Source organism: Symphalangus syndactylus, chromosome 11 (assembly GCF_028878055.3).
Source record: "Symphalangus syndactylus isolate Jambi chromosome 11, NHGRI_mSymSyn1-v2.1_pri, whole genome shotgun sequence".
NCBI lineage: Eukaryota > Metazoa > Chordata > Mammalia > Primates > Hylobatidae > Symphalangus > Symphalangus syndactylus.
In genome coordinates this window covers 62,959,155-62,982,785 of record NC_072433.2, presented here as the reverse complement: position 1 = coordinate 62,982,785, position 23,631 = coordinate 62,959,155, and the positions used below count along the sequence as shown (strand labels likewise).

Here is a 23,631-nt window from a genome sequence, read left to right as displayed (position 1 = left end):
GCTGAGAATGATGGTTTCCAGCTTCATCCATGTCCCTACAAAGCACATGAACTCAGATTTTTTACAGCTGCATAGTATTCCATGGTGTATATGTGCCACATTTTCTTAATCCAGTCTATCATTGATGGACATTTGGGTTGGTTCCAAGTCTTTGCTGTTGTGAATTGCTCTTTTCAGGACATTTCTCCATCCTGTCCCATTCAGTGGTAGGGTAACCACTGGCACTGGTGCAGTCATCTCCTCAGGATTATGTACAAGGAGTGGAAATTCTGGGTCAAAGAGGTAGCACAGCTGTAGGGATATTGACTCCTCTTCCCAAACAGCACCCCAGAGAGATTATTAAAAATTGGTTTACAATCCCACCAACACTACTCACCAGTTCTGAGCATTGGTAACTTGCTTTCATCTTTGCCAAAAGGCTAAGTGGAAACGATCTCATTATTTTGCAATGATCTCATTTTTGCAATTCTTTGATGAAAAGGGAAGTTATCTCTTCATTTATTTACTGTTCTTTTTTTTTTTTTTTTTCTGAACTAGTCGTTTTTATCCTATACCTTTTTCATGAGGCCTTGTCTAAACCTTAGTATAGATGTCTTCAAAGGATTAAAGACGGTGACCCCAGGTGGCTTCTGGAGTTGTCTTGACAAAGACTTGGGCAGGAAAATGGGGAGTTTGGGTTGGAATCTATTCATAAGTGTAATCACCATGCTTTCTAGTTTCTGTATTTGGTGCTTTTACATTTTGGGGCCTTACTGATCATGGAGGGACTGCCCCTCCCATGGCTCAATAATTACTAGAGATCAAAAATGACTTATCTGTGAATGTGCCTTTCCCACTGCAAATCAATCAATCCAGACCACATACCCTCAACCCTTGGCCTCCTTTATGGGGCTTTTACACTTAGGGTCACTACTTGCTGCTTTAAATCACCCCAAGGGACCAGGTACCAGACAACTAGAGACAACTCCTATGGCCCAGAGGTCTCTGAAATTATTCAAACTAAGCCAATCCTAAATCTGCTTACCCTGCCTCTCCCATTACTTCCTGCAGAAACTACAATAAAGGCTCTTTCCTGCCTTTTCCCTTGCTCTCTTTACTTCCTGACCGACCCTGGTACTTCCCAGCAGCTCTTCCTCTCCCTTCAGCCCCTCTACCCTGTGTGGTGTGTCCCCTTTTCTTGGGATCTGTGAGTATAACAAGTTGTCAATGGCCACAGTTTCCTGCTCTGTTGCTCATCAAGTTCACCAAAGACATCCACGTTACCAAATTCAATCAATATTTTTCTCTTTATCTTACCTCTAGGACAGTGCACAATAAATACTTGTTTTTGAACGAACCTTAATCTCTCAGCACTTCCCTCTTGGAACACTCTTCTTTCTTTCTTCTTCTTCTTTTTTTTAATGGAGTCTTGCTCTGTCTCCCAGGTTGGAGTGCAGTGGCTCAGTCTTGGCTCACTGCAACCTCCACCTCCCAAGTTCAAGTGATTCTCCTGCCGCAGCCTCCGAAGTAGCTGGGATTACAGGTGCACACCACCATGCCCGGCTAATTTGTGTGTTTTTAGTAGAGACAGGGTTTCACCACATTGGCCAGGCTGGTCTCGAACTCCCGACCTCAGGTGATCTGCCTGCCTCGGCCTCCCAAAGTGCTGGGATTACAGGCATGAGCCACCACACCCAGCCTGAAACACTTTTCTCTCTTAACTTTCAAACATGGGTAGGAGACTTGATCTCAATAATGCTGAGAACAATCACCTACTGAGTACCTCTTGGGTCAGACACTGTGCTCAGTGCTTTCGCCTCCATTGTCTCAAACAATGAAACACAGCAACCCACGTCACAGGGAAGAAGGCAAGTTCAGAGAGGCGGAGTAACTCCCGTAAGATTACACAGCTAGCTAGTGCTAAATCCAGACCAAAACTCAAATCTCATTCAGATTTACCTGCATTTCTTGGGTAAAGAACATTCCATGCTCAGCCATGACGGGGTCTTAGAGGGATAAGTGGTTTTAGGTAGTTTTGGAAAGAGTGAAACTAAGGGGTGGAGAGTTTTGAAAAATTGATCAAACAGAACACAAAGAATTAGAATGAGAGGTTGGTGTGTGTCAGAAAGGGGCAAAAAATGAGCCAAGGGAGAAGATCCCCCAACAGAGGGGTATCACCTGTCCCACCTCTGAGCACACACCTCCTGAGGCTCCAGTTATGCCTGGGGGACCTGCAGGTCACACACCCATTCTCTGGCTCGTGGCCTGTCAGGGGTTCTATGCCACATGATCTGGTCTAGGCAGCACCCCTGTAACCCTCCTTCAACTGGCAGCCACATGACCTCAAGGCCGAAGCAGGTGAGCCTCACACCGTGTCCTGAATACTAACACCTGCTCCTGTTGGGGAATTTGGCTCAGGTGAGTTCCAGAGCCGCAGGCTGTTCCCTGCTTCTTCTGGTTGTGGACAGGCCAGGTTCAGGGTGACGGGTAGGGGAGCTGGCTCTGAAGGTATGAGAAAGCACAAACAGCCTTTGCCTTACATGACAGGTGAGGAGTGGAGAGACACCGGTGGTTTCTAGAGACCTCAATTTCTAAAAGAATGCTGCCCTTCTTTTCTCAAGAGAAGGGCTGGCTGAAATGAATGACACAAATCTGTGAGTTAAGTCTGTGGTAGGCTGAATAATGACCCCCAAATACGTCCACCCCTGAACCCCCAAACCTGTGTGTGTTGCCTTATATGGCAAAAGGGACTGTGCAGGTGTGATTACGGATCTTGAGATGGAGAGGTTGTCTGGGCAGGCTGGATGCAATCACAGTGGTGCTTATAAAAGTGATGCAGGAGGAGCCAGAGGAAGTAGGTGTGAGGATGAAACAAAAAGTCAGAGTGATTCTAGGACACAACCATAAACCAAGGAATGCAGGGGCCTCCCAGAAGCTAGAAAAGGCATAGCAGGGAATTCATCCAAAAGGGACTAACTCGTGAATTTAGTCCAGTGGAATTGATTTCTAATTTCTAGCCTCCAGAACTCTAAGAGAGTAAGTTTGTGTTGTTTTAAGCCACTAAGTGTTAATTTGTCAGAGCAACAATAGGGAACGAATACAGCTTCCAGTTTGGATCTGGGAACAGCACTGTCAGCACCTCTGCCTTTTGGGATGACTATGAAATTACGTATTTCTCACCTAAAATGGAATATTTGATTGATCCATGAGCATTTATTGAGCATCTACTATGTGCCAAGCAGAGTTCTAGGCAAAGGGAATACGGCAAGAAAAAAAACAACAGATATATCTGCTTTCGTGGCACTTACCTATTAGTTGGAAAATCAGGCAATGTATCATTGCACAACAAAATAAGATGCTTTCAATTATTGGTCTCCAGGAATGCCTTTTGGAGGTGGTGACAGGTGAGCTGAGATTTGAACCAAGAAAAGAACATGCCTGTGTGAGGACCTGAGGGAAATGTATTTTGAAGGGAGTGCATTTAGGCAGAGGGAACATGAGGAGAGAGTGAATTTGGCTTGTTCATAGAGTAGACAGGAAGCACGGCTGGAGCCTAGAATGTGAGGGGGAGAGGAAGAGGAGGAGATCTGTGGGGCCAGATCTTTCAAGGTGTTGAAGGCATGGTAGGCAGACTAGATTTTATTCTAAAAGCAATAAAGATGCCATTACAGCAGCAGTCCCCAATTTTTTGGCATCAGGGACCGGTTTCCTGGAAGACAATTTTTCCAAGGATGGGGGTGGGAAGGTGGAGGGGGTAGGAGGGTGTAGTGGGGGGTCAGGAGGGAAATGGTATGAAACTAGCAAATAAGAAATGGGATGAACCTGTTCAACGGCACAGATCTAATGCCAGATCATCAGGCATTAGATTCTCATAAGGAGCCGGCAACCTAGATCCCTCGTATCCCAGTTCACAGTAGGGTTTGGGCTCCTGTGAGAATCTAATACCCAGGCGGAGCACAGGCGGTAATACTCACTCACCCACCACTCACCTCCTGCTGTGCCGCCGGGTTCCTGACAGGACACCTACCCATACAGGTCAGCGATCAGTTCTGCATTACAGAATTAGACAAGGTGATGTTGTAAGTGCTTAAGGCTATGGGTTTTTAAAAGATAGCCTCAGTGGTTGTATGGAATATGGAGGCGTTTGGGGTGGGGGCTGGGAGGGAGGCACAGAGGGGCAGCAAAAAGACCAGTTAGGAGACTTCAGCTGAGAAATGGTGGGTGACAGTCAGTGGAGATGAAGGGAAGTGGGTAGAATCACACGGATGGATAAGCTACTTTTATGATAGTAAAAGAAGGCAGTTGAACCCAGCATTTTCGGAGGTCAAGGCAGGTTCATTGCCTGAGCACAGGAGTTCAAGACCAGCCTGTGCAACATGGCAAAACCCCATCTCTCCAAAAATATACAGAAATTAGCTGGGCATGGTGGCGCGTGCCCGCAGTCGTAGCTACTTGTGAGGCCGAGACGGGAGGATCATTTGAGCCCAGGGGGTTGAGGCTGAAGTGAGCCATGTTCATGCCACTGCACTGAGTGGAGTGATTCCAATAAAAGCATTTATCATTGTGGTAGGGTAGGTGGGTGGCTGGATAGGGTAGCCTGGGTGACAGAGCGAGTCCCTATCTCCAAAAAAAAAAAAGAAAAAAAAAGGAAGAAAGAAAGAAAGAAAAAGTCAGTTGTTGATGATTCTGGAGTGATTGCTTGAGTGAATGGGCCACTTATTGAGATGTGGAAGTCTGAGGACAGGTTTGGGATTTGATCGTTTTCTTACTGTGCCCAAATGCAGCATAAGCCAATCAATCCACCTTATTTGAAAGACTGAGCCAAACTCTGGGGACACCTAACCTGGTAGGAGATTGTAGCATAGTGGTTAAGTGCACAGTCTTTGGAGTGTGATTGCCTGGGATTGGTTGCATCTCAACAGCTTTCTACCTGTGTAATCCTGACTGGTTGCTTAACCTCTCTGTGCCTCAGTTTTTCCCATCTATAAAATGGGGATAAGGAACCCCAGCTCAGTGATGGTGTGAGAACTAGATGAATACTGAGCATGTTGCACACGCTCATTGAATGTTGCTACTGTGGCTTCCCTTGCAGTCCTGTCTGAATTCTAGGTCAAACAGTTCTTCTAAGACAGCACCAACCAGGAAAAAGAGGTCATGAGTAAAACAGAGCCAAGGACACTCAGAGGCTTTATTATCCACCCCTACCCCCGCCCCACCTACCCTACCACAATGATATATGCTTTTATTGGAATCAATCCATTCAGAAAATGATGCCAGGATCTGGAAAATGAGCATCTTTTTTCCTGGTATTGGAGAAGCTAAAATTCTTCCTTGACTTTTGGTTTCTTCTTTTGCGTTGGAGGTCCCTTTGGCTTAGCCACCACCACCACCTCCTTAGATGTTTTCTTCTTCCCAGCAGGCTCTTCCAGCTTGGATACATACTTGGTCATGTTCTGCAGCTCAGGCGACTGCTGTTCAGGTAACTCTTTCTTCATCATAGGCACCTCCTTTTCCTCAGCTAGCACTTCCTCTTCTGTCACTTCATTTTGCTCAACAGACAATAGCTATGAAAGAAAAGGTGGAAGGAAGAAGGGAGGGAGGGAAGAAAGGGAGAAAGAAATAAAGAGGCAAGAAATATGTGATCATTGTGGTTGCAATAGTCAAGTCTACTTTTTCTGAAAGTGCCCAGAGAGAATCAGTCTTTGGACTGCAGGGTTTTCCTAGATGCTAAAGATCCGTTTGGTTTCAGTGGTAAAGTGCCCAACTGTGGTTTCACCCTTCAGGTAAGAGGATCTTTGGGGGAACCAAAGGTTCTAAGTCTATAGATGTGGCTCCTGCACCACTAGCTCCAGGACTGGACAGGTGACCAGTCTTAGCCAATGAGATCTCTGTCCAGGACATTTTCTGGGACATCTAAGAAGTAGATGCTTGCTTTCTAAACTGAGAGGATGTTAGGTCGGAGCTGTGGTGTAATCTTTGAACTTCTGTGGGGAAATGACTACTTGAGAATGAAACCAACATAGAGGAAAACAGAGATGGGAAGACAGAAAGCAAGTCAGCATTCCGGATCCACCCACACCTGCTGTTCTACCAGTTATATGGGATAAATTCCCATTGTTGCTTAAAGCAAAGAGTAGTGTCTGAAATTTCCAATGGAAGTCTTAATTAATACAGATGGCACCGTCCAGCAGAGGGCCTCACTGAGGCATGGCTAGGGGAGAAAGGGGACTGTGGTCCCATGCATCAGGAGAGTAATGCCAGAGGGCAGAATCCCACCAAGACATCTGGTCAGTCCTAGGGGGGTGGCCCAAGGCAAGGAGCTATGTGTTACCTCAGAGCCTTGGTCTTTCTAGATGTTTCTAAAGTTTGCCATTTCTGCTTCCCATAGTAAGTGCCTTTGAAATAAAGGTGACTAGTAGAGTCACCCAAACTGGATGGTTCTCCATCCATCCTCAACCATCTCCCAAGATTACGGAACTCCAGGCATACTCTTTTGTCGTCCATTGAGTTCCTAGGGATTCTGTGTGGGACAGAATAATCCAGAGTGTTTCTGTTGCCCCTTACCTCATCCTCATCCTCAATCTTAGTTTTGATGTGGCTTTCCAGGAAGTCAGAGAAGCCCTTCAGGGTATGTTCTCCCTTATACAGGACAGCCTAGGACGAAAATGGAACAGGGTCAGGATGGGATCCTCTTCTCGCCGAGATGCTCGAGGATTGCTACCTAGATAAACCCAGGGTCAAATTCCTAACAACCCCGGGTATGTTATGCAGGTTCCCTAACCTCTCTTAGCCTCCAGTGCCATGGCTCCAAGGGAAGGATAATAAAAATGCCTCTGACATAGGGTTGTTATGTAGTGGATCAAAGCATGGACTGTAAAACCACACAGCAAAGCCTTAAACTTTGGCTGCATTATTGCAGTGTGGTCTGCTTATTTAATTTCTCTGACTCACTTTTCCTATCTCTAATATGGAGAGAAAATAGTACCTACCTCGTAGGGTTGTTATAAGGATTAAATGAGGTAATGTACGTGAAGTATTGAAAACAGCACCTGGTTCATGATAAGCACTATAGGCGTTTGTTATTATTATTATTATTATTACTATCATAGCGACAATAATAAGAGGAAGAATAGTTCTTTTCAGAAGCATCTGGCACATGGTCAGTGCTCCGTTATCACGAGTTCCCTTTCTTCTTTTTTTTTTTTTCTTTTTTGATACGGAATCTTGCTCTGTCACCAGGCTGGAGTGCAGTGGCGTGATCTCAGCTCACTGAAATCTCTGCCTCCCGGGTTCAAGCGATTCCCCTGCCTCAGCCTCCTGAGTAGCTGGGACTACAGGCATGCACCACCATGCCCGGCTAATTTTATATTTTCAATAGATACGGGGTTTCACCCTGCTGGCCAGGATGGTCTGATCTCTTGACCTCGTGATCCAACTGCCTCAGCCTCCAAAAATAATGAGATTACAGGCGTTGAGACACCGCGCCTGACCTGTTTTCCTCTTTAGGAAAGTTTAGAAGCTGCTTAATGCCCACGGGTCACCTAATCTTCTTTTCAGTTAATTTGAGATTATGACCTTAGCCTCATCCTCTCAGCACAGCCTCAGTTACACAACTCCCCGACATGCATCCTCTGCAGTGCAGACTGAGCAAAGAGTGGGTCACAACGGAATCTTGCCACAGTGCTGGGGTCACCCTTCTGCCCACCTCTTTGTTCAGACTACACTTCCTACCTGTAGTACATAGTCCCTCCTCTAACCTGATTTAAGTTCCCACCATTCTCCGAAGTCCTGGGTCTGCATGGAGACTTGCCATATCTGCCCTCCAGAAGCTCTTCCTCCCCCTTGATTTCAATTGCATTCATCCATACTCTTCTAAGGAGCAGGAACCTGGGCTCACATTTCTTTGACTGATGCTCTTTCCCATGCATGGACGTGGCATGGAGTGTGGGTTGTATCAACACTGGTTATGGTTGATGACTGTAATCCCAAGGTGGAAATGACATTGTTTGTCTCTAGCATGTATTTTTGCCTTCACCTAGTAATACCCCACATCCAATATTCTCATGGAGATTCCTCCCACCTTATTTCATATAGTTAGGGTAGAGCTCAGCCCCAATACTAGCAAGAACCATATAAACCAGGCCTGCCCATCAAAACACCCACATCCACTTGGCCACAGTGATTGGGTTAGGGATATGCAAGCTACACCCAATGATAGTGAGTCTCAGGATTTTGGTGCAAACTACTGGAAAATATTCTTTGAACTTGAATGAGAGGATCGATAGTGGCTGTAGCTGAGAATAAAACTGGTTTGGTAGAAAGCGCAGCTGGAGGTAGGGAGAAACTGAGTCCCTGATAATAACATAACATTGTTTTCAGACATGTGCATCCCAAGAGCCCCTCACTTGTTGAGAGTCGCTGGGGAACAGCCTGAAGAATGGGTACCGGTCCAGGTACAACAGCTGAATGTCATTTGCTGTGACGTCGATCTTGGCAATGATGATCGTGGAGTGATTTTGATACTTTCTGCCCAATTCCTCCAACAGTGGGAACAGCATCTTGCACTTTTTAGACCAGGGTGCATCTGGAAGAGAAGGACCATGGCTCAGGCTCATATTGATGAAGATCCAGAAAGCTGGCGCCACCCTACACATGGCATCACTGTGTTCCAGTTGTGGTCCTGCTGTTTTGCCAATTGCACTCTCTCTTTCTTTTAATCATATATTAGGTTATTTTTACATTTCAGCCATAGTACCCAGTTGTTATTCGATAAATTAGAAAAAAATAGCTTTGGCTGGGTGCAGTGGCTCACACCTGTAATCCCAGCACTTTGGGAGGCTAGGCGGGCTGATCACAAGGTCAGGAGTTCGAGATCAGCCTGACCAACATGGTGAAACCCCATCTCTACTAAAAATACAAAAATTAGCCAAGCATGGTGGCGTGCGCCTGTAATCCCAGCTACTCGGTAGGCTGAGGCAGGAGAATCACTTGAACCTGGGAGGTGGAGGTTGCAATGAGCCAAGATTGCGCCACTGCACTCGAGCCTGGGTGACAGAGAGAGACTTCTTCTCAAAAAAAAAAAAAAAAAAAAGAAAAAAAGAAAAAGAAAAAGAAAAGAAAACAAAAAGAAAAAAATAGCTTAGCCCTCTTCCACCTAAATACTAACACTTTTAGTGTGTTCATGTTTTCTTCTTTTTTTTTGTTTTGCTTTTTAGAGGCAAGGTCTTGCTATGTTGCCCAGGTTAGGCTCAAACTCAAACTCCTAGGCTCAAGAGATCCTTCCATCTCAGCTTCCTGAGTTGCTGGGACTACAGGCTTGTGCCACTGTGCCCAGCTTGCTTTTTTTCTTTTTTTTCAAATTCCTTTCTTTTAACATAGTGTTCCACTCTAGTAGAAGAAAGCCAAGAACAATATTTATGCTAGATGACTTTAATGTTCTGCCAAAAAGTGTGTGTGTGTTTCTGTGTGTGTGTGTGTGTGCATATGTGTTACAGCACAGGGGTTTTTCACAATAGAGGTTTGGGAACTTGCCCAAAGCTATGCAGTAATTGCACTTTTCAGACCAGAGTAATTAAGCAGAAGAAGTGGGGTTTAAAGACAGGCTGCTTTGACCTGTGACCACTATACCACAGGTAGGGATTAATATAACATAACATATGTATATTATGTTATGTTATGTCATGTCATTTATATGTAATTACATGTCATGTCATTATACATATATAATTCAGTGGAGGAGAACATCCCCAAGAAGTGTGACAGGTATAATTACTCTTGGACAGGGGACACTGAACTTTCTTGTGGACAGTTCTTTGGTCTTTGAGTGTGGTCCAGGCTCCTGGGCCTCTGGAAACCAGAGACCAGCTCCAACACAAGGGAAAGCAAATCTTACCTGCTTTCATTTTACTAGAGCTCAAAGCTCAGTTTCTGGCTCTGTAAGAGAAATGGCCTCAAAAGCCCCCAGACACGCCAGCTTTGGATGATCATACCCCATTTATAAGCCAAGTGTCTCCATGGCCATGCCCCCTGCCTGCAGCATCTCTGGCAGCCCCCCTAGCACTCAGCGGGTCCTGAGTCAGAACAGGAGGGGGCATAATGGCTGCAGCCCCAGGGGGCCAATCTCGTGGCCCTACTTCCAAGAAAATGAAGCTGCTTTTGCCTTTTATCAAAATGAAATGGACAGTCTCATAACTCTGGGTGTGACGTAAGTACAGAAGAGCTGCACCTAGCCTCTCATTGAAAGGCAGCAGATCTTGGTGATTCAGCCACAGACCTTAAGCGCCTTGCTCTGTGAATAGGAGTCCCTTTCAGAGTGATTGTAAAAGGCCTACATGATGCAGTGTAGCCCTTGTCTTACCTTCCAGAAAGTAATAGCACCAGAGCTTGTGTTAAACTTCTTGTCTTGCTACTTACTGTGTGACCTAGGGTAAGATCATTAACCTCTCTGAGGTGGGGTTCCCTGATCTGTGACATGGGGAAAACCACCATACCTTCCTCAAAAACTTGTTACACAACTCATTAGAGCAGGTGTGTCAACAGCAAACTCATGCTTGACTCATTGTAAGGGCTCATTAAATGTTAAAAGAAACGTCTGAGGGAACTTCAGTGTCACCTTTCTCTGTGTCTCAGGGTGGCAGAGAACATCTCCGGCTTTGTCTCCCCTGTGCAAATCAGAAACAATGGGAAAAGGGCAATAGTCCTTAGGTGAGCCCTGGAAGTAATTATAATAATAGGAATAACAACAGCAGTAGCAATTGTCACGTATCAAGTGCTTACAATATGCCAGACGCTGTGCTAAGTACTGTACATGGAGGATTGGTGTCCCCACCTCCTATGGGCCATTTGATAAGTCATCTAAAGCCAGAAGCAAAGAAATCCTGTACAGCAGTTAGGAGTGTAGGTGCTGAAGTCAGATGCCTAAGTTCAAATCCCAGTTCCAGCACTTACTGGCTGCAAGATAATGGAAAAATGTCTTCACCTCCCTGAGACTCTATTTAGTCATCTGCAAAGTCAGAGCAATAAAAGTAGCTACTTTCAAAAGGATGTCGTATTAAATGAGATAATGTATTCAATGGCTTAGAATAAAGCCCAATACACTACAGCATCCAAGCAAACATTGTCAGCCATCAGCATTGTTGTTTTTACAAACAGCCGTAGGCCTGGGTTATGTGGAAGGCATTGCATACATTCCAATAATTACATTTCTGGCGGACAGAGTTGCATTGTCCCTGATAACATCTTGAGTCAGTCTCTGGGTATCTGAAGACCATCCTTGGCATGGTGCATTGATGGGTTTTAGAGATTTCGGTGCCCAACAATTCAGGAGAAACACTTGAAACATAATTTTGGCACCTGTTGCCTCCGAACCCCTCTTGGTGGTACTTACAGAACATCACAAACACGTCCTTTTCTTTGTCAAAGACGACTATGTTGAAGCTCTTCCCCACGAGCTGCTTAACCAGTCCCTGGTCCCAGTATTTTGGAATCTCTTCACTGGATTGATGTTTCTAGGAAGCACATTTGAGAGGCCTAAGAATCTTCAGAAAGAGACTCGAAGTTGTGGGGCTCCCCACCCTGATTGGAAACCACTAAAGATTTTCTCGTGTTTTTTTCACAAGAGCCTTAGGAAAGGGTTTGAAATACTGACATGGATCATGAGCTTGATGTCAACCCTGGATGGTTCAGGGCAATTTGGGGTCAGGGGACTGAGAAGCAGACAAAGCTTCAAACTGGGATGGATTCTCAGATTTTATAAAAAGAAGATTTAAGCCGGGTGCGGTGGCTCACGCCTGTAATCACAGCACTTTGGGAGGCCGAGGCAGGCGGATCATGAAGTCAGGAGTTCGAGACCAGCCTGGCCAACATGGTGGAACCTCGTCTCTACTAAAAAAAGAAAAAGTACAAATATTAGCTGGGTATGGTGGCACGTACCTGTAATCCCAGCTACTCGGGAGGCTGAGGCAGGAAAATTGCTTGAACACAGGAGGGGGAGGTTGCAGTGAGCAAAGATTGTGCTACTGCACACCAGGCTGGTTGACAGAGCAAGACTTCATCTCAAAAAAAAAAAAAAGTCCTCAAGTACTCTAAGAATCAAGATCAAGACCATTTGCATGACCTATAAAACCTTGATCACACTTTGATTGGTCCCTGCAATAAAGGAAGTCTTCTCTTTTCTTTCCTCAGCCATGTTGGTCTTCAGCTTATCCAAATGGCCAACCTTCCTCCCAGCTCAGGCCTTTGTTAATGCCGTTCCCTCTGGCTGACAGGCCTCTCCGCTCCTGATTCCTACCCTCCCTTCTTCATCTGGGTAACTCAAAATGTATGCCTCAGAATGACCCAAGGGAGGACTTCCTTGACCCTCCCCCAGTCTAGATGAGGACTCGCTGCCATGAATTCTCATAATACTCAGCACTTTTTCTTATATCATTTATTTACATTTACTATTTATATTTATTTTTCTAATTATTTGATTAATGTGTCTCTACCATACTAGATGGAAATGTCATAAGAGATTTTTCTTTCCTCGCCATTGAGTATCCACTGCCTGGTACATAGTAGATCCTCAATAAATGTTTCGCAAATGAAAGAACAAAAAATGAGCCCAGCTTTTGCTTCTCTTTGAAGTAAGTGTTGGAAATCTCAAAACATATTTTTTATCTACAACCATTGCGTCCCAAATATCTCCTGAATCCAATTGAGGTGAGCCTCCATCTCTCACCTCAATTGCCAGAAGAGCCTCCAGATGTTCTCCCTGTGTCTCCTCCCAATCCTCCGACACCTTTATTCTCTATAAGCAGGGCTCTGTTTTTCACCATGCAAATCTGGCTTCTATCCTTGCTCTTAGGAAACCAAATTCTTTTTTTTTTTTTTTTTTTTTTTTTGAGACAAGAGTCTCGCTCTGTTACCCAGGCTGGAGTGCAGTGGTGGGATCTGGGCTCACTGCAAGCTTCACCACCTGGGTTCAAACGATTCTCCGGCCTCAGCCTCCTGAGTAGCTGGGACTACAGGTGCGTGCCACCATGCCCAGCTAATGTTTTGTATTTTTTGTAGAGATGAGGTTTCACCATGTTGGCCCTTGCTGTGCAGCCTCTGTCTGGCTCACAGCCTCTTCTTCCACAGCGTCTTCCCTCACCGCACCCCCTCCAGCCTCTGGAAAGCACTTAAAGATTCTTTCAATGGGAGCACACATGGGGCGGCCATGGGGCATGGGAGATAGAAAATGGTGACAATTGTTGGGAATTGAGAATGGCTCAGATTAGGTGGATCTCATAGATCTTGTAGAGGATGCCCATCTCTGCTCTAACAGCATAAGACATGTTGGCCTTTGAGAGGGAGACAGACACCACCTCAGATCTAACTGCAAGGAAAAGAGAGAGAGGATGGGTAGTATTCCAGGTAGTATTTTAGATGTGGTGATGGAAAGTCAGGAGGCCCCAATGTGAAGACATCTGTTTTCTTAGTGATCTAGGGGTAGAGTACTCAGCTGAGAGTGAGTGGGAATGGGATATGAGGAGAGAGAGACTCTGAGATTTAAAAATGAACACACTAATAGAAATTTCCATATGGATGCCAGGACATTTCTCAGAGTCCATGGGAGGCTTGTTTGCAATGCCATGAAGCCAGCACCCTCGTGGCGATGTTGGTCTGGAAGCAGGGAAGTTAAGGGGGTTCAACCAGAGTTGGAACTTTGTCTGGTGAGTACTATGGGGTGTAGAGGAGGTGGAAGATGGAGGGGATAAAAGAGTTAAGGGAATCATCATCAGAGCAATGAATGATGGAATGCAAGTTCACAGAGGAGGCACTAAAGAGAAATGGGATCAGGAGGTTGGGGGCAATGAGAAGGATGAGGAATCATAGCCATGTGTATCCTGGAGGGAAAAGTCAGGCATTGGGAGGTGCTGCAATCTCCAGGTTGTAGGCATGGGAGCAGGGAGCTTACATGGCATGGACACATCAGCTACTGGAGAAGAGACACCAGGGTTGTGGACACTGACATCTCTGGAAATGGTGGCAGAGTTGGGGCTTAGGGAAAGGCTGCCATCAGGAGCCTAAGTCCTCAGAGAGTGAAGGGAGATAGTCAGAGGACAGCAACAAGAGGGTGGGAGCACAGGGTTAAAAAGCATGGGATCCAAGGCCTCTGGGGTTTCTGAAGGTGAAAGAAGGAAAATGGGTTGGAAGTGGAATGAAGGACAGCAGCCTCACCGCTCGGCCCATGAAAATGCTGTGCACACGACACAGCTTCCGCAGAGAAGGCTGCAGGGGCAGCTGTGTCTCTGGGGGAATGGACAAAAGGCAGTAGAAGACTCAGGTAAGGGGACCATCAATTGGGTTTGTCTGGAGAGTCTCGATTTACTTCAATTGTTCCAGATTTTTTTTGGTGGGGGTTGGTGGTGGACAGGGTCTTCTTCTGTGGCCCCGGCCAGAGTGCAGTGGTGTGATCATAGCTCACCGTAGCCTTGATCTCTAGGCTCAAGCAATGCTTCTGCCTCAGCCTCCTAAGTAGCTGAGACTACAGAGGTACACCACCACATCTGGCTAATTTTTAAATTTTTTGTTGAGATGGGATCTTGCTATGTTGGCCAAACTTGTCTCGAACTCTTGGGCTCAAGTGATCCTCTCGCCTCAGCCTTGCAAAGTGCTGGGATTACAGGCATGAGCCACTGCACCTGGCCCATTCCAGAATCCTTTACTCCCATAATGTCCCTATTTGGAAAATAAATAATGGTTACCTTACTCAGCAGAGTAGCTGTGGAGACATAGACTACGTGTTCCATGTGTTTCTGCAGCCTCTCCTCCCTGTCAGCGAAATAGACTAGGCCCCTTCTAACCCCACCCAACCAAAAGGTCCCTAAAGCCTTTAAGGCTGCATCCTGATTGCCCTGTGGCTGCATCCCCCTTCTCCTCCTCAAAGCAAGCATCTACTCTTGGACCAAGTAGATCTTTCACATTGGAGGTGATAGGAGAAGAAGAGCCTCCTTTCAGAGTGCAAGTTAACCCTACTGAGTGCCTGCATTTCTACTGTGAATTCCTGCAAAGGAAATGCCTCCACTTTACAACTAAGAATGAGTGGAGGAATTAAAGGCTTGGGATAGGTCAGAAGTTGGATAGATTTGAGGTGGGGAGATGGGGGATTTCCCTACATTGAGCCACAAAGTTGATCTTTATTCTGCCTCCACATACAGATGAGGAGAATTATCATAGCCCACAGAATTATGAGAAGGAGATGATTTTGAGGTTCTGGATAAACCTTGTCCAAGAACAAACCTACCTTGGCATTTTTACTCAGGAAGCTGTGGCCAAATTTCTTGAGGTTTTCGTAGGTTATGTCATCTGAAGGCATTTTGTACCTGGCGTCAGAGCTCAAGTTTAGGATTTGGACAGATGGGATATCGACCTCTGTGACACGGAAGTACTCGAAGACATGTCCATTTCTGGGTTCGTCTGCATCCACAAGGATGAAAAGGATCTGCCAAAGAAAACAAAACCCTTGTCCCTCTGGATCCTTTGCCAATGGAGAAAAACTGCTGAAAGGCTGCGGACTAAGGGGATGCACACGGTGGGGTCTGTGGAGCACCTCTGCAAAACGTAACAAAGGCAGGTGCAGCTCTGCACTGAAATGCATGGCAGGCAGTAGCCACCAGCCTGGCTTCAGCCTCCTTGTGCTGTGCTGCATGCACACAATTTCAGGAGGTCAGGAAGCCCTGAGATTTCATTCTGTTTCAAACTGTCTCATCAGTTTCCTGATCTGTAAAATGATTATCATAGTGCCTATCTTAGGGTTGCTGTGAGAATTAAACAGAATTAAACAACCCTATCATAGGGTTGCTGTGAGAATTACAGGACAACGTATGGAAAGGCTTAGTTCAGGGACTGGCAGGTAGAAAGTATTCAATACATGACAATTCTTATTATTTTTTATTTGAATAATTATTCAAAATTATTCTATCAAGGAAATTCATGACTTCATTCACTCATTCCTTAAACAAACATTCATGGAGTGCCTACTATGTGTGAGCCATTTTACTAAGCACTGAAGACACAACGCTGCCCAAAGCAGACAAAATCCTTGCCCTCAGGGAGCTTCTCTTCTAGTAGAGAAGACAGGCAACAAGTGAGTGAATGAACTTATAAAGTCAAACAGCAGTGAGTGCCAATTAGACAATAAAACAGGGCAATGTGATAGAGAGTAACTGCCCAGATGGGGCAAGGTAGGGGCTCAGGATTAGGTAGGGTGGTCAAGAGGAGAACCTGAAGAGGTCACATTTCAGCTGGGACATAGTTGATAGTAACAAGTCACAGAACAGTATTCCGGGAGGTAGAAACTGCCAGTGCAAAGGCCTGAAAACAAAACAAACACCTAGAGAGCTTAGAGTGTTCTGGAAATCGAAAAGAAAAGTCAGTGTGGCTTTGTCAGAGGTGTTTAAGCCAGAGCAACTTCATCTTAAATAGAGGCTGGGTAAAATAAGGCTGAGACCTACGGGGCTGCTTTCCCAAATGGTTTAGGTATTCTTAGTGACAGAATGAGATAGGAGATTGGCACAAGATACAGGTCATAAAGACCTTGCTGATGAAACAGGTTGCAGTGAAGAAGCCAGCCCAAACCCACCAAAACCGAGATGGTGACGAGAGTGACCTCTGGGCATCCTCACTGCTACACTCCCACCAGCACCATGACAGTTTACAAATGCCATGGCAATGTCAGGAAGTTACCCTATATGGTCTAAAAAGGGGAAGCATGAATAATCCACTCTTTGTTTAGCATATAATCAAGAAATAACCATAAAAATGGCAACCAGCCGCCCTCGGGGCTGCTCTGTTTATGGAGTAGCCATTCTTTTATTCCTGTACTTTCCTAATAAACTTGCTTTCACTTTACGGACTGGCCCTGAATTCTTTCTTACACGAGATCCAAGAACCCTCTCTTAGGGTCTGGATCGGGACCCCTTTCCAGTAAGAGCTTCAGCACCATGAGGGAGACAGACAAAGGAGACAAGGTCAGAGACTGTCGAAGATGAGGTCAGAGGTCCAGTAAGGAGCTTGGGTTTAGTCTGAATAGAATGGTGGGCCACTGAAGGGTGGTAAGCTGGAAAGTGACATGATAATAATTTTAAGAAGGTTATTCTGGTTGCAGAGAAGAAGCAAAAGTGGAAGTAGGGAGATGAGTTAAAGGCCACTGCAGCCACCTATGGTCAGATACTTGCAGTTCATTCATTCATCAGAACATTAAAGGCCTCACTGTGTGCTCCTCTTCTAGGTGCCAGGGAAATTGAAAAACACAGCAAACATATTAAAACCATCCTTGTGTACTTTCAACGAATATTTGCTACCTTCTGCTGGCACTGGAGCACAGAGGTGAACGAGATAAGAGGTGCAATCTGTTGAAACAGTATTAATTCAACTGTTTATCATTGGCTGTGAAATGGATCACAGTCTATAAACGGCATTTGGGGAATTCACTAGGGTGACTGAAATTTAGAACTTCATCTTCTGATGTAAACCAAAATAAATACCAGGAAGATTAAAGAGTTAAAAAAATGGAAGAAAATAATGGCTAAGCATTGACTACTATAAAATAGGAGAAACAGAGAAAAAGCAATCAGGTTGCAATCAATTTAACTATATCCAAAAACGTAGAGTAAAATTGGAAAAAAACAAAGACCCCCAAGAAATATATTTAACAAGAGGAGTTATTTCTGTGATTCGAACCATCTTTTTTGAAAATAATGTGGTGGGATGTAGCATGACCATCACATGTGTTATACTCTAGTGGCTTTCTTTATTTTAGGTTACAAAGTTCTCAATTGTTTTATTTAATTTCAGATTAATTTTTTTTTCAAAAGAGAAAAAAAAACCCTGCCATGATTATACTTCCTATAAAGATGAAGAGAAAAATTAATCAAATAGCTTCTATAGTTCAGGTACTTCTAACTACCTTAAATGCAGGAATAAGCTCTTAGGGGAAACATTTGTTTCTAATGGTGATGATGATAATGATAATAAAAAGCACCATTGATTGTAAAGCTCATTGCTTTACATATATATTTTCCAATTCTTACTACAACTGTCCATTTCATACATGAGGAGACCTCAATATGGGGTTAAGAAACTCACCTAAGACAGTGTAGTTTGCCAGAGAAAGAGAATTTGAACTTGGGTCTGCACAATGTTAAAGCCCAGAATCTTAGCAATTTCTTGCCAGACAATCTGTGCTGCTCCCCACCTTCAGGCTTTCATAGTCCTTGATCTCAGACAGCAGTGGTCTTTCCTTCCCCCACCTCCAGGCCAAATGATGCCACTCTTAGTGTATGGAGTCCACTTAGTGGTCCATCAAAAAAGCAGCCAAACCTTCATGTTCTCAGAGTAGACTTATTACAAAGAAGAGCGAAGAAGTGTAGATTAGGCACGGAAGAGACACTGGGCAGGAAGAATGGAGAAGGCATATTTAAAATTAAATAGTAAATGATATGTGGCATTGACATGCAAATCAGAAAACTGACAGGCAATTGCACATGCCAATCTTTCCTGATTCAATTTATAATAAGCAGGGCAGGCAAATGGGCTCAGGGTCTGCATGTCTCGGATCCTCATCCAGGAGTCCCAGAGAGCAATGGCACACTCTACAAACCTTGTTTTGGAATTCCTTCGACGCCAGCTTATAATGCTGAATTATGATACCATATGACTCGGAGCTTTTGGAGACAAAGAGCAGCATGTGACTCATGATGTGCAACTCGTAAATCAGATCCTTATTCTGAAATGACCAGGAAAATATGTCATCCCAAGCACACACAGTGGCCCCAGCTCCCCTTCCTCCGGGGACCCTTTACTCACTGACCTCAGTGTTGTATTCGATCACAAAATCTGTAAGGTGCTGTTTTATGACACGATTGAGTTCCTGTTTGTTGGTACTGTCATTAATAAGCTTTTGGTGGTTCACAATTTTTCCCTTGGACAAAAGGAGAAACATACTGGAGGACAGTAGCTTTCATGATATAGCCACTTAATAAATATAAATAGCACAATTTTCTCCTTGGATAAAAGGAAAGCACTGAGGAATGGTATCAGGTGTAGTCTGTAATCTAGGTAGTTAATAACTAGGAGGGGCTGGCCAGATTAGTTGGTGGGTAGAATCTGGGTAGGTGACAGCCATGAAAATCTCAGATCTACGGCAGGCCACAAGGAGTGTAATTGACTTAATGGCCCCAGCCATTGTCATGCTGTGTAATCCATCAAATACTAAAATATCTGTGCCAGGGCTGAGCAATTTCTCACATACTGCTCCAACTAATGATTGATAGCTCATTCATATTAAGACAAACCCAGTCCCAGGAGATTCAGGACTTCTCTGATAGGTGTTAAATCAAGTTTAGCTTAAAGCTGCCTCCTTACATGTTTTAAGTTCAGCCTCAACTTTTCTCTATACATAGTGAACTATAACCTAAATGGAGGTGTAAATAGACTGTCATAGCCTACACTTGTGCCAATCACTGAGTTTTGGCCAATCAAAGGTGGCCAACTGTTCAATCATTGTTAAAATAAGGCAAACACTGAGCTGTAACCAATCCAGCTGTTTCTGAACCTCACTTCTCTTTTCTGTACATCACTTTGCTTTTTCTGTCCATAAATCTTCTTCCACCATGTGGCTTTGCTGGAGTCTGTCTGAGCCTACTCTGGCTTGGGAGGCTGCCTGATTCATGAATTGCTCTTTGCTCAATTAAGCTCTTCAATTTAACTTGTTTAAAGTTTTTCTTTTATCATTGTTCTTCTTTTTGAGACAGGGTCTCGTTCTGTTGCCCAGGCTGGAGTACAGTGGTTTAATCAGCACACTGCAGCCTCAACCTCCCAGATTCAATCCTCCTGCCTCAGCCTGCTGAGTAGCTAGGACTGCAAGCACTTGCTACCATCCTAAATAACTTTTTTTTTAAAAGATGTAGTCTCACTATGCTGCCCAGGCTGGTCTCAAACCCTAGGCATAAGGTTTCTTCCCTCATTTTATACTCTTGATCTAGGATGGTATCAATAAAGATAGAAATGAATGGTTAAAGAGATATTTTGGTTATAAAATCAGTAGGGTTGTGGTGATGGATTGCTTATGAGAGGTGAAGGAGAGGGAAGTGTTAGAATGTTGCCTGGGTTTTCTGGCTTGTTTAACTGGATGGGAGTGGTGGTTGCATCATTCCTTGAGCAAGAGAAAACACTGGGAGAGGACCTGGAGAAGAGATTATGACTTTGGGCTTAGCCATTTGGAGATATCTGGTGTTGCACATAAAGGTCTGCAGATTACAGCAATCTCACTGGAGATGGATATTTATAAGACATGTGTGTACAGCATAGGTGGTAATTGCTGATGAAGGGTAGAAGGGGTAGCATGGAGTAGAAGAAAAGAGGGCATAGGATTGAGCTTTGATGAACTGCATTTGCTAGTTAAATAAAGAGAAGAAGCTTAAGATGGCAAATGGCTAGAAAGGTTGGAGCAACACAGGGAGACTGTGACTTCACAGAAGTCAACTAGTCCAATGCCACGGAGCTCACAAGTGGCAGAACCAGAATTTGTACCCAAAGCTCATACGATTCCACTACTTTGAACTAGAGACCCCTCACTAGCAATAGGATCAAAATCCTACCTTTTTGAACACCAGGACGCTGTCAAGGGTGACATGGAAGTGCCCAATGACATTGCCAATCATTATGACTCCAAACGTTAGCTCTGGATAGTCTTTGATCACATCATAGAACAACTCTGCTACTTCTTCCTCTAAATCCTGTTTGGGAAAGGATGTTTGGAAAGGCTTTGGTAGAAATCAAGGTGCCTGGTTTATATAAGGGAAAGACGGCAGTGCTGGCTGATTCGTCTCTTCACTTTTTCAAGTTCTGGGGTTTGGCTGGGTCACCCAAATCCTCTTTCATGAGTATTTCATACTAAAAATGCTTCTCTGGCTATGAATAAAGCCAAAATAGGCAAGTCCTCAGAGATCAATGGAGAGAATTGATAAATGTGACCTTTTCCAATCACTAGAGTAAAGGCTGTTCTAACCCAATGATTGAGACTTCTAACATTTATTCCTTAGTTACTTTCAGAAGAGGCAATTGATTTTACCACATGTAATGCAAAATGTGAACTTAATATCAAGAATTTCAGCCTTCATTCTTTAGCTTGAGAGAAAATCAAGGCCGAACACCCCTCAAAGAAGTAACAAGGGGTGAGGGAGAGAGGCAGATAGTCTCTCTGTGTTAAATATAATGCCCAAGTTCTGCCTTCTACTGGAGAAGGAGAGAAGTCACCAACTTATAGCAAAAGAATTAAGACACATGAGAAACTCATTCTCCCAAAGCAAAAACAATTAGCAAGTTATTTATAAATACGAAAAAAATCTACATGTAAGGCTATTATGAGACATTTCATGATTATATCTAAGTTACTTACGTTCTTCCCCAAATATCTCCTCCTGCTGCACCTCTAAGGGTTGGCGTATTTTCGAATAAGTACATGTTTATCCTGTGCTATCAGTTTTAATATATGAGGATGCTTGGAAAGAGATTAGGGAGAGAAACTGGCCTGGCCCAAGCATGGCTGGTGGCCTTCAGATTCATAGAGAACAATGGCTCTGAAACCAGAAACTAAGACATCCTTTTACTAAGTGATGTTCTAAATGGACCCCTAAAATGATTAGCCACACTGTTAAAGCCCATTAAATACAGATGCCAATCTTCTCTCTTTTCCCTCCATTCCTGTTCATTTGAACCCTTGGAGCTTCCCCTAAAAACCAGCTCATTGGATGGAGAAAATTGGGCAACCAAAACAGAAGAGTCTCCTCACCCCACCCCCTCCCAGACACAGCACTTCTCACCAGTTGAAAGCCTCCTCCCACCTCTTGGTCCCAGTACCTGGAAGAAGCCAACGATGACCACAGGCCTGGATATCACAAATTCTGCCACCTGCTCGCTGCTGTTGAACAAAAATGCTTTCTGGCTAATTTGTCGTCTCAACCAAACGACTAAGGCAGTAGATTCAACCACTCCTGGAGAAAGACACAGTCAAATAGATACCAGAGAAGTTTCCTCTTGAACCAAAGCAAGAAGCTGGTCTTTCTCAAGTTTACTGCATAGAAGCTTCTTGTCTCAGGCTCCCACCCCTTGAAGGCCAAAGTCAGTTCCTCCATTCCCCTCTTCCCCAAGCTCCAAGCACGAACATTAACAACAGCAGCTAAATGTTACTGAGCACTCACCAAGGCCCAGACACTATGCTGAACGTTTTGCATGTATTAAATCTTCACAATAATCCTATGAAATAGACACTTTTCCTCTCCCCATTTTGCAGATGAAGAAACCAAGGTTCAACTGCCAACAGGCACCCAACTAGAGAACCTGAAGATCAAATTTAGGAGGAGGCATTTCCAGACTTCTTTTCTTATGAACTCTCCAAGGTGACAGGAAGATTGATTTATTTTTTAAAATCTCAATAAAATATAACTGGAAAGACCACATAGCTCTGTAACCTTGGGAAAATCCTATTACCTTCCTGCATCCCCCATTCCTCAGCTGAGATCCAAATGCCCTTTAAGGTCATTCACTCCTGACTGCCATTTCTCAGCTATCGCATGATTGGTGTCAAGCACACAAAAGTCTTAGCTTCTAAAATTAAGGCACATATATCATATCTGGGAAGACAAATTGGTGAGCCAGAAGGTACAGAGGGCTATACACATGTGAACATGTGTTTTTCTAGGATTATCAGTTCCACATGATGGAAAATAATGTAAAATATTATATATTTGTATTTGCTATAGAACATTAAAATTGAACATTTTAAATGAGTTTATGAGCTAAGCATGGTGGCCCATGCCTATTTCCCAGCACTTTGGGACACCAACGCAGGAGAATCACTTGAGGCCAGGAGTTTGGGACCAGTCTGGGCAACATAGCGAGACACTCAGCTCTACAAAAAACAAAAGAAAATTAGCCAGGCATGGTGGCATGTGTCTGTAGTCCCGGCTGCTTGGGAGGCTGAGGCAGAAGGATTGCTCAAGCCCAGGAGTTCAAGGCTGCAGTGAGCTATAATCACCCTAGGAGACACAGTGAGACCTTGTCTCTAAAATAAATAAATAAATTTATGAGATAAAGCAATATTCGTTGTGAGTAGCTTTGAACTACATCCACAGACTGTTATTCATTTACTCACTCATTTATTTCTTCCCTCATTTATTTACTTGGCAAATCTGTATCGAGTGCTTACTATCAAGTGCTGTACTCAGCCCTGGAGATATAAGGATGAACAGAAACAAACACATTACCACCATTTCACAGCTCTTATTCTGTTGAGGAAGAAAACAATCAAATAAATACATGCACAAGGGCATCATTACACCCAAAGGAAATGTTTGAAATCAAAGTTCTGCCAGTCTGTAGCAAAGATGCCTGACTTAGACTGTGAAGTCAAGGAGGACTTCCTGGAGGAAATTATGGATGAGCTGTAAAATAAAGAATGCACTGGGCCCGGCGCAGTGGCTCATGCCTGTAATCCCAGCACTTTGGGAGGCCGAGGCGGGTGGATCACAAGGTCAGGAGATCGAGACCATCCTGGCTAACACAGTGAAACTTTGTCTCTACTAAAAATACAAAAAATTATCCAGGTGTGGTGGCACACGCCTGTAA

At 44.3% G+C, this 23,631-nt stretch overlaps 1 protein-coding gene across 1 annotated transcript in view; it reads right to left on the bottom strand.

Annotated features, from left to right (window-relative positions):
* Positions 1-5,153: 5,153 nt before the first annotated feature.
* Positions 5,154-23,631, bottom strand: part of PDILT (protein disulfide isomerase like, testis expressed) — a 45,921-nt gene continuing 27,443 nt past the window's right edge. The window contains exons 4-12 of the mRNA XM_055298609.1: positions 21,865-21,998; positions 20,604-20,741; positions 18,815-18,925; positions 18,605-18,730; positions 15,248-15,445; positions 11,366-11,486; positions 8,385-8,563; positions 6,544-6,633; positions 5,154-5,543 (exon numbers count right to left, since the gene is read on the bottom strand). Coding sequence (XP_055154584.1) covers positions 5,298-5,543; positions 6,544-6,633; positions 8,385-8,563; positions 11,366-11,486; positions 15,248-15,445; positions 18,605-18,730; positions 18,815-18,925; positions 20,604-20,741; positions 21,865-21,998 — 1,343 coding nt within the window. The 3' untranslated portion in view covers positions 5,154-5,297. The remainder of the gene's footprint in view (positions 5,544-6,543; positions 6,634-8,384; positions 8,564-11,365; positions 11,487-15,247; positions 15,446-18,604; positions 18,731-18,814; positions 18,926-20,603; positions 20,742-21,864; positions 21,999-23,631) is intronic.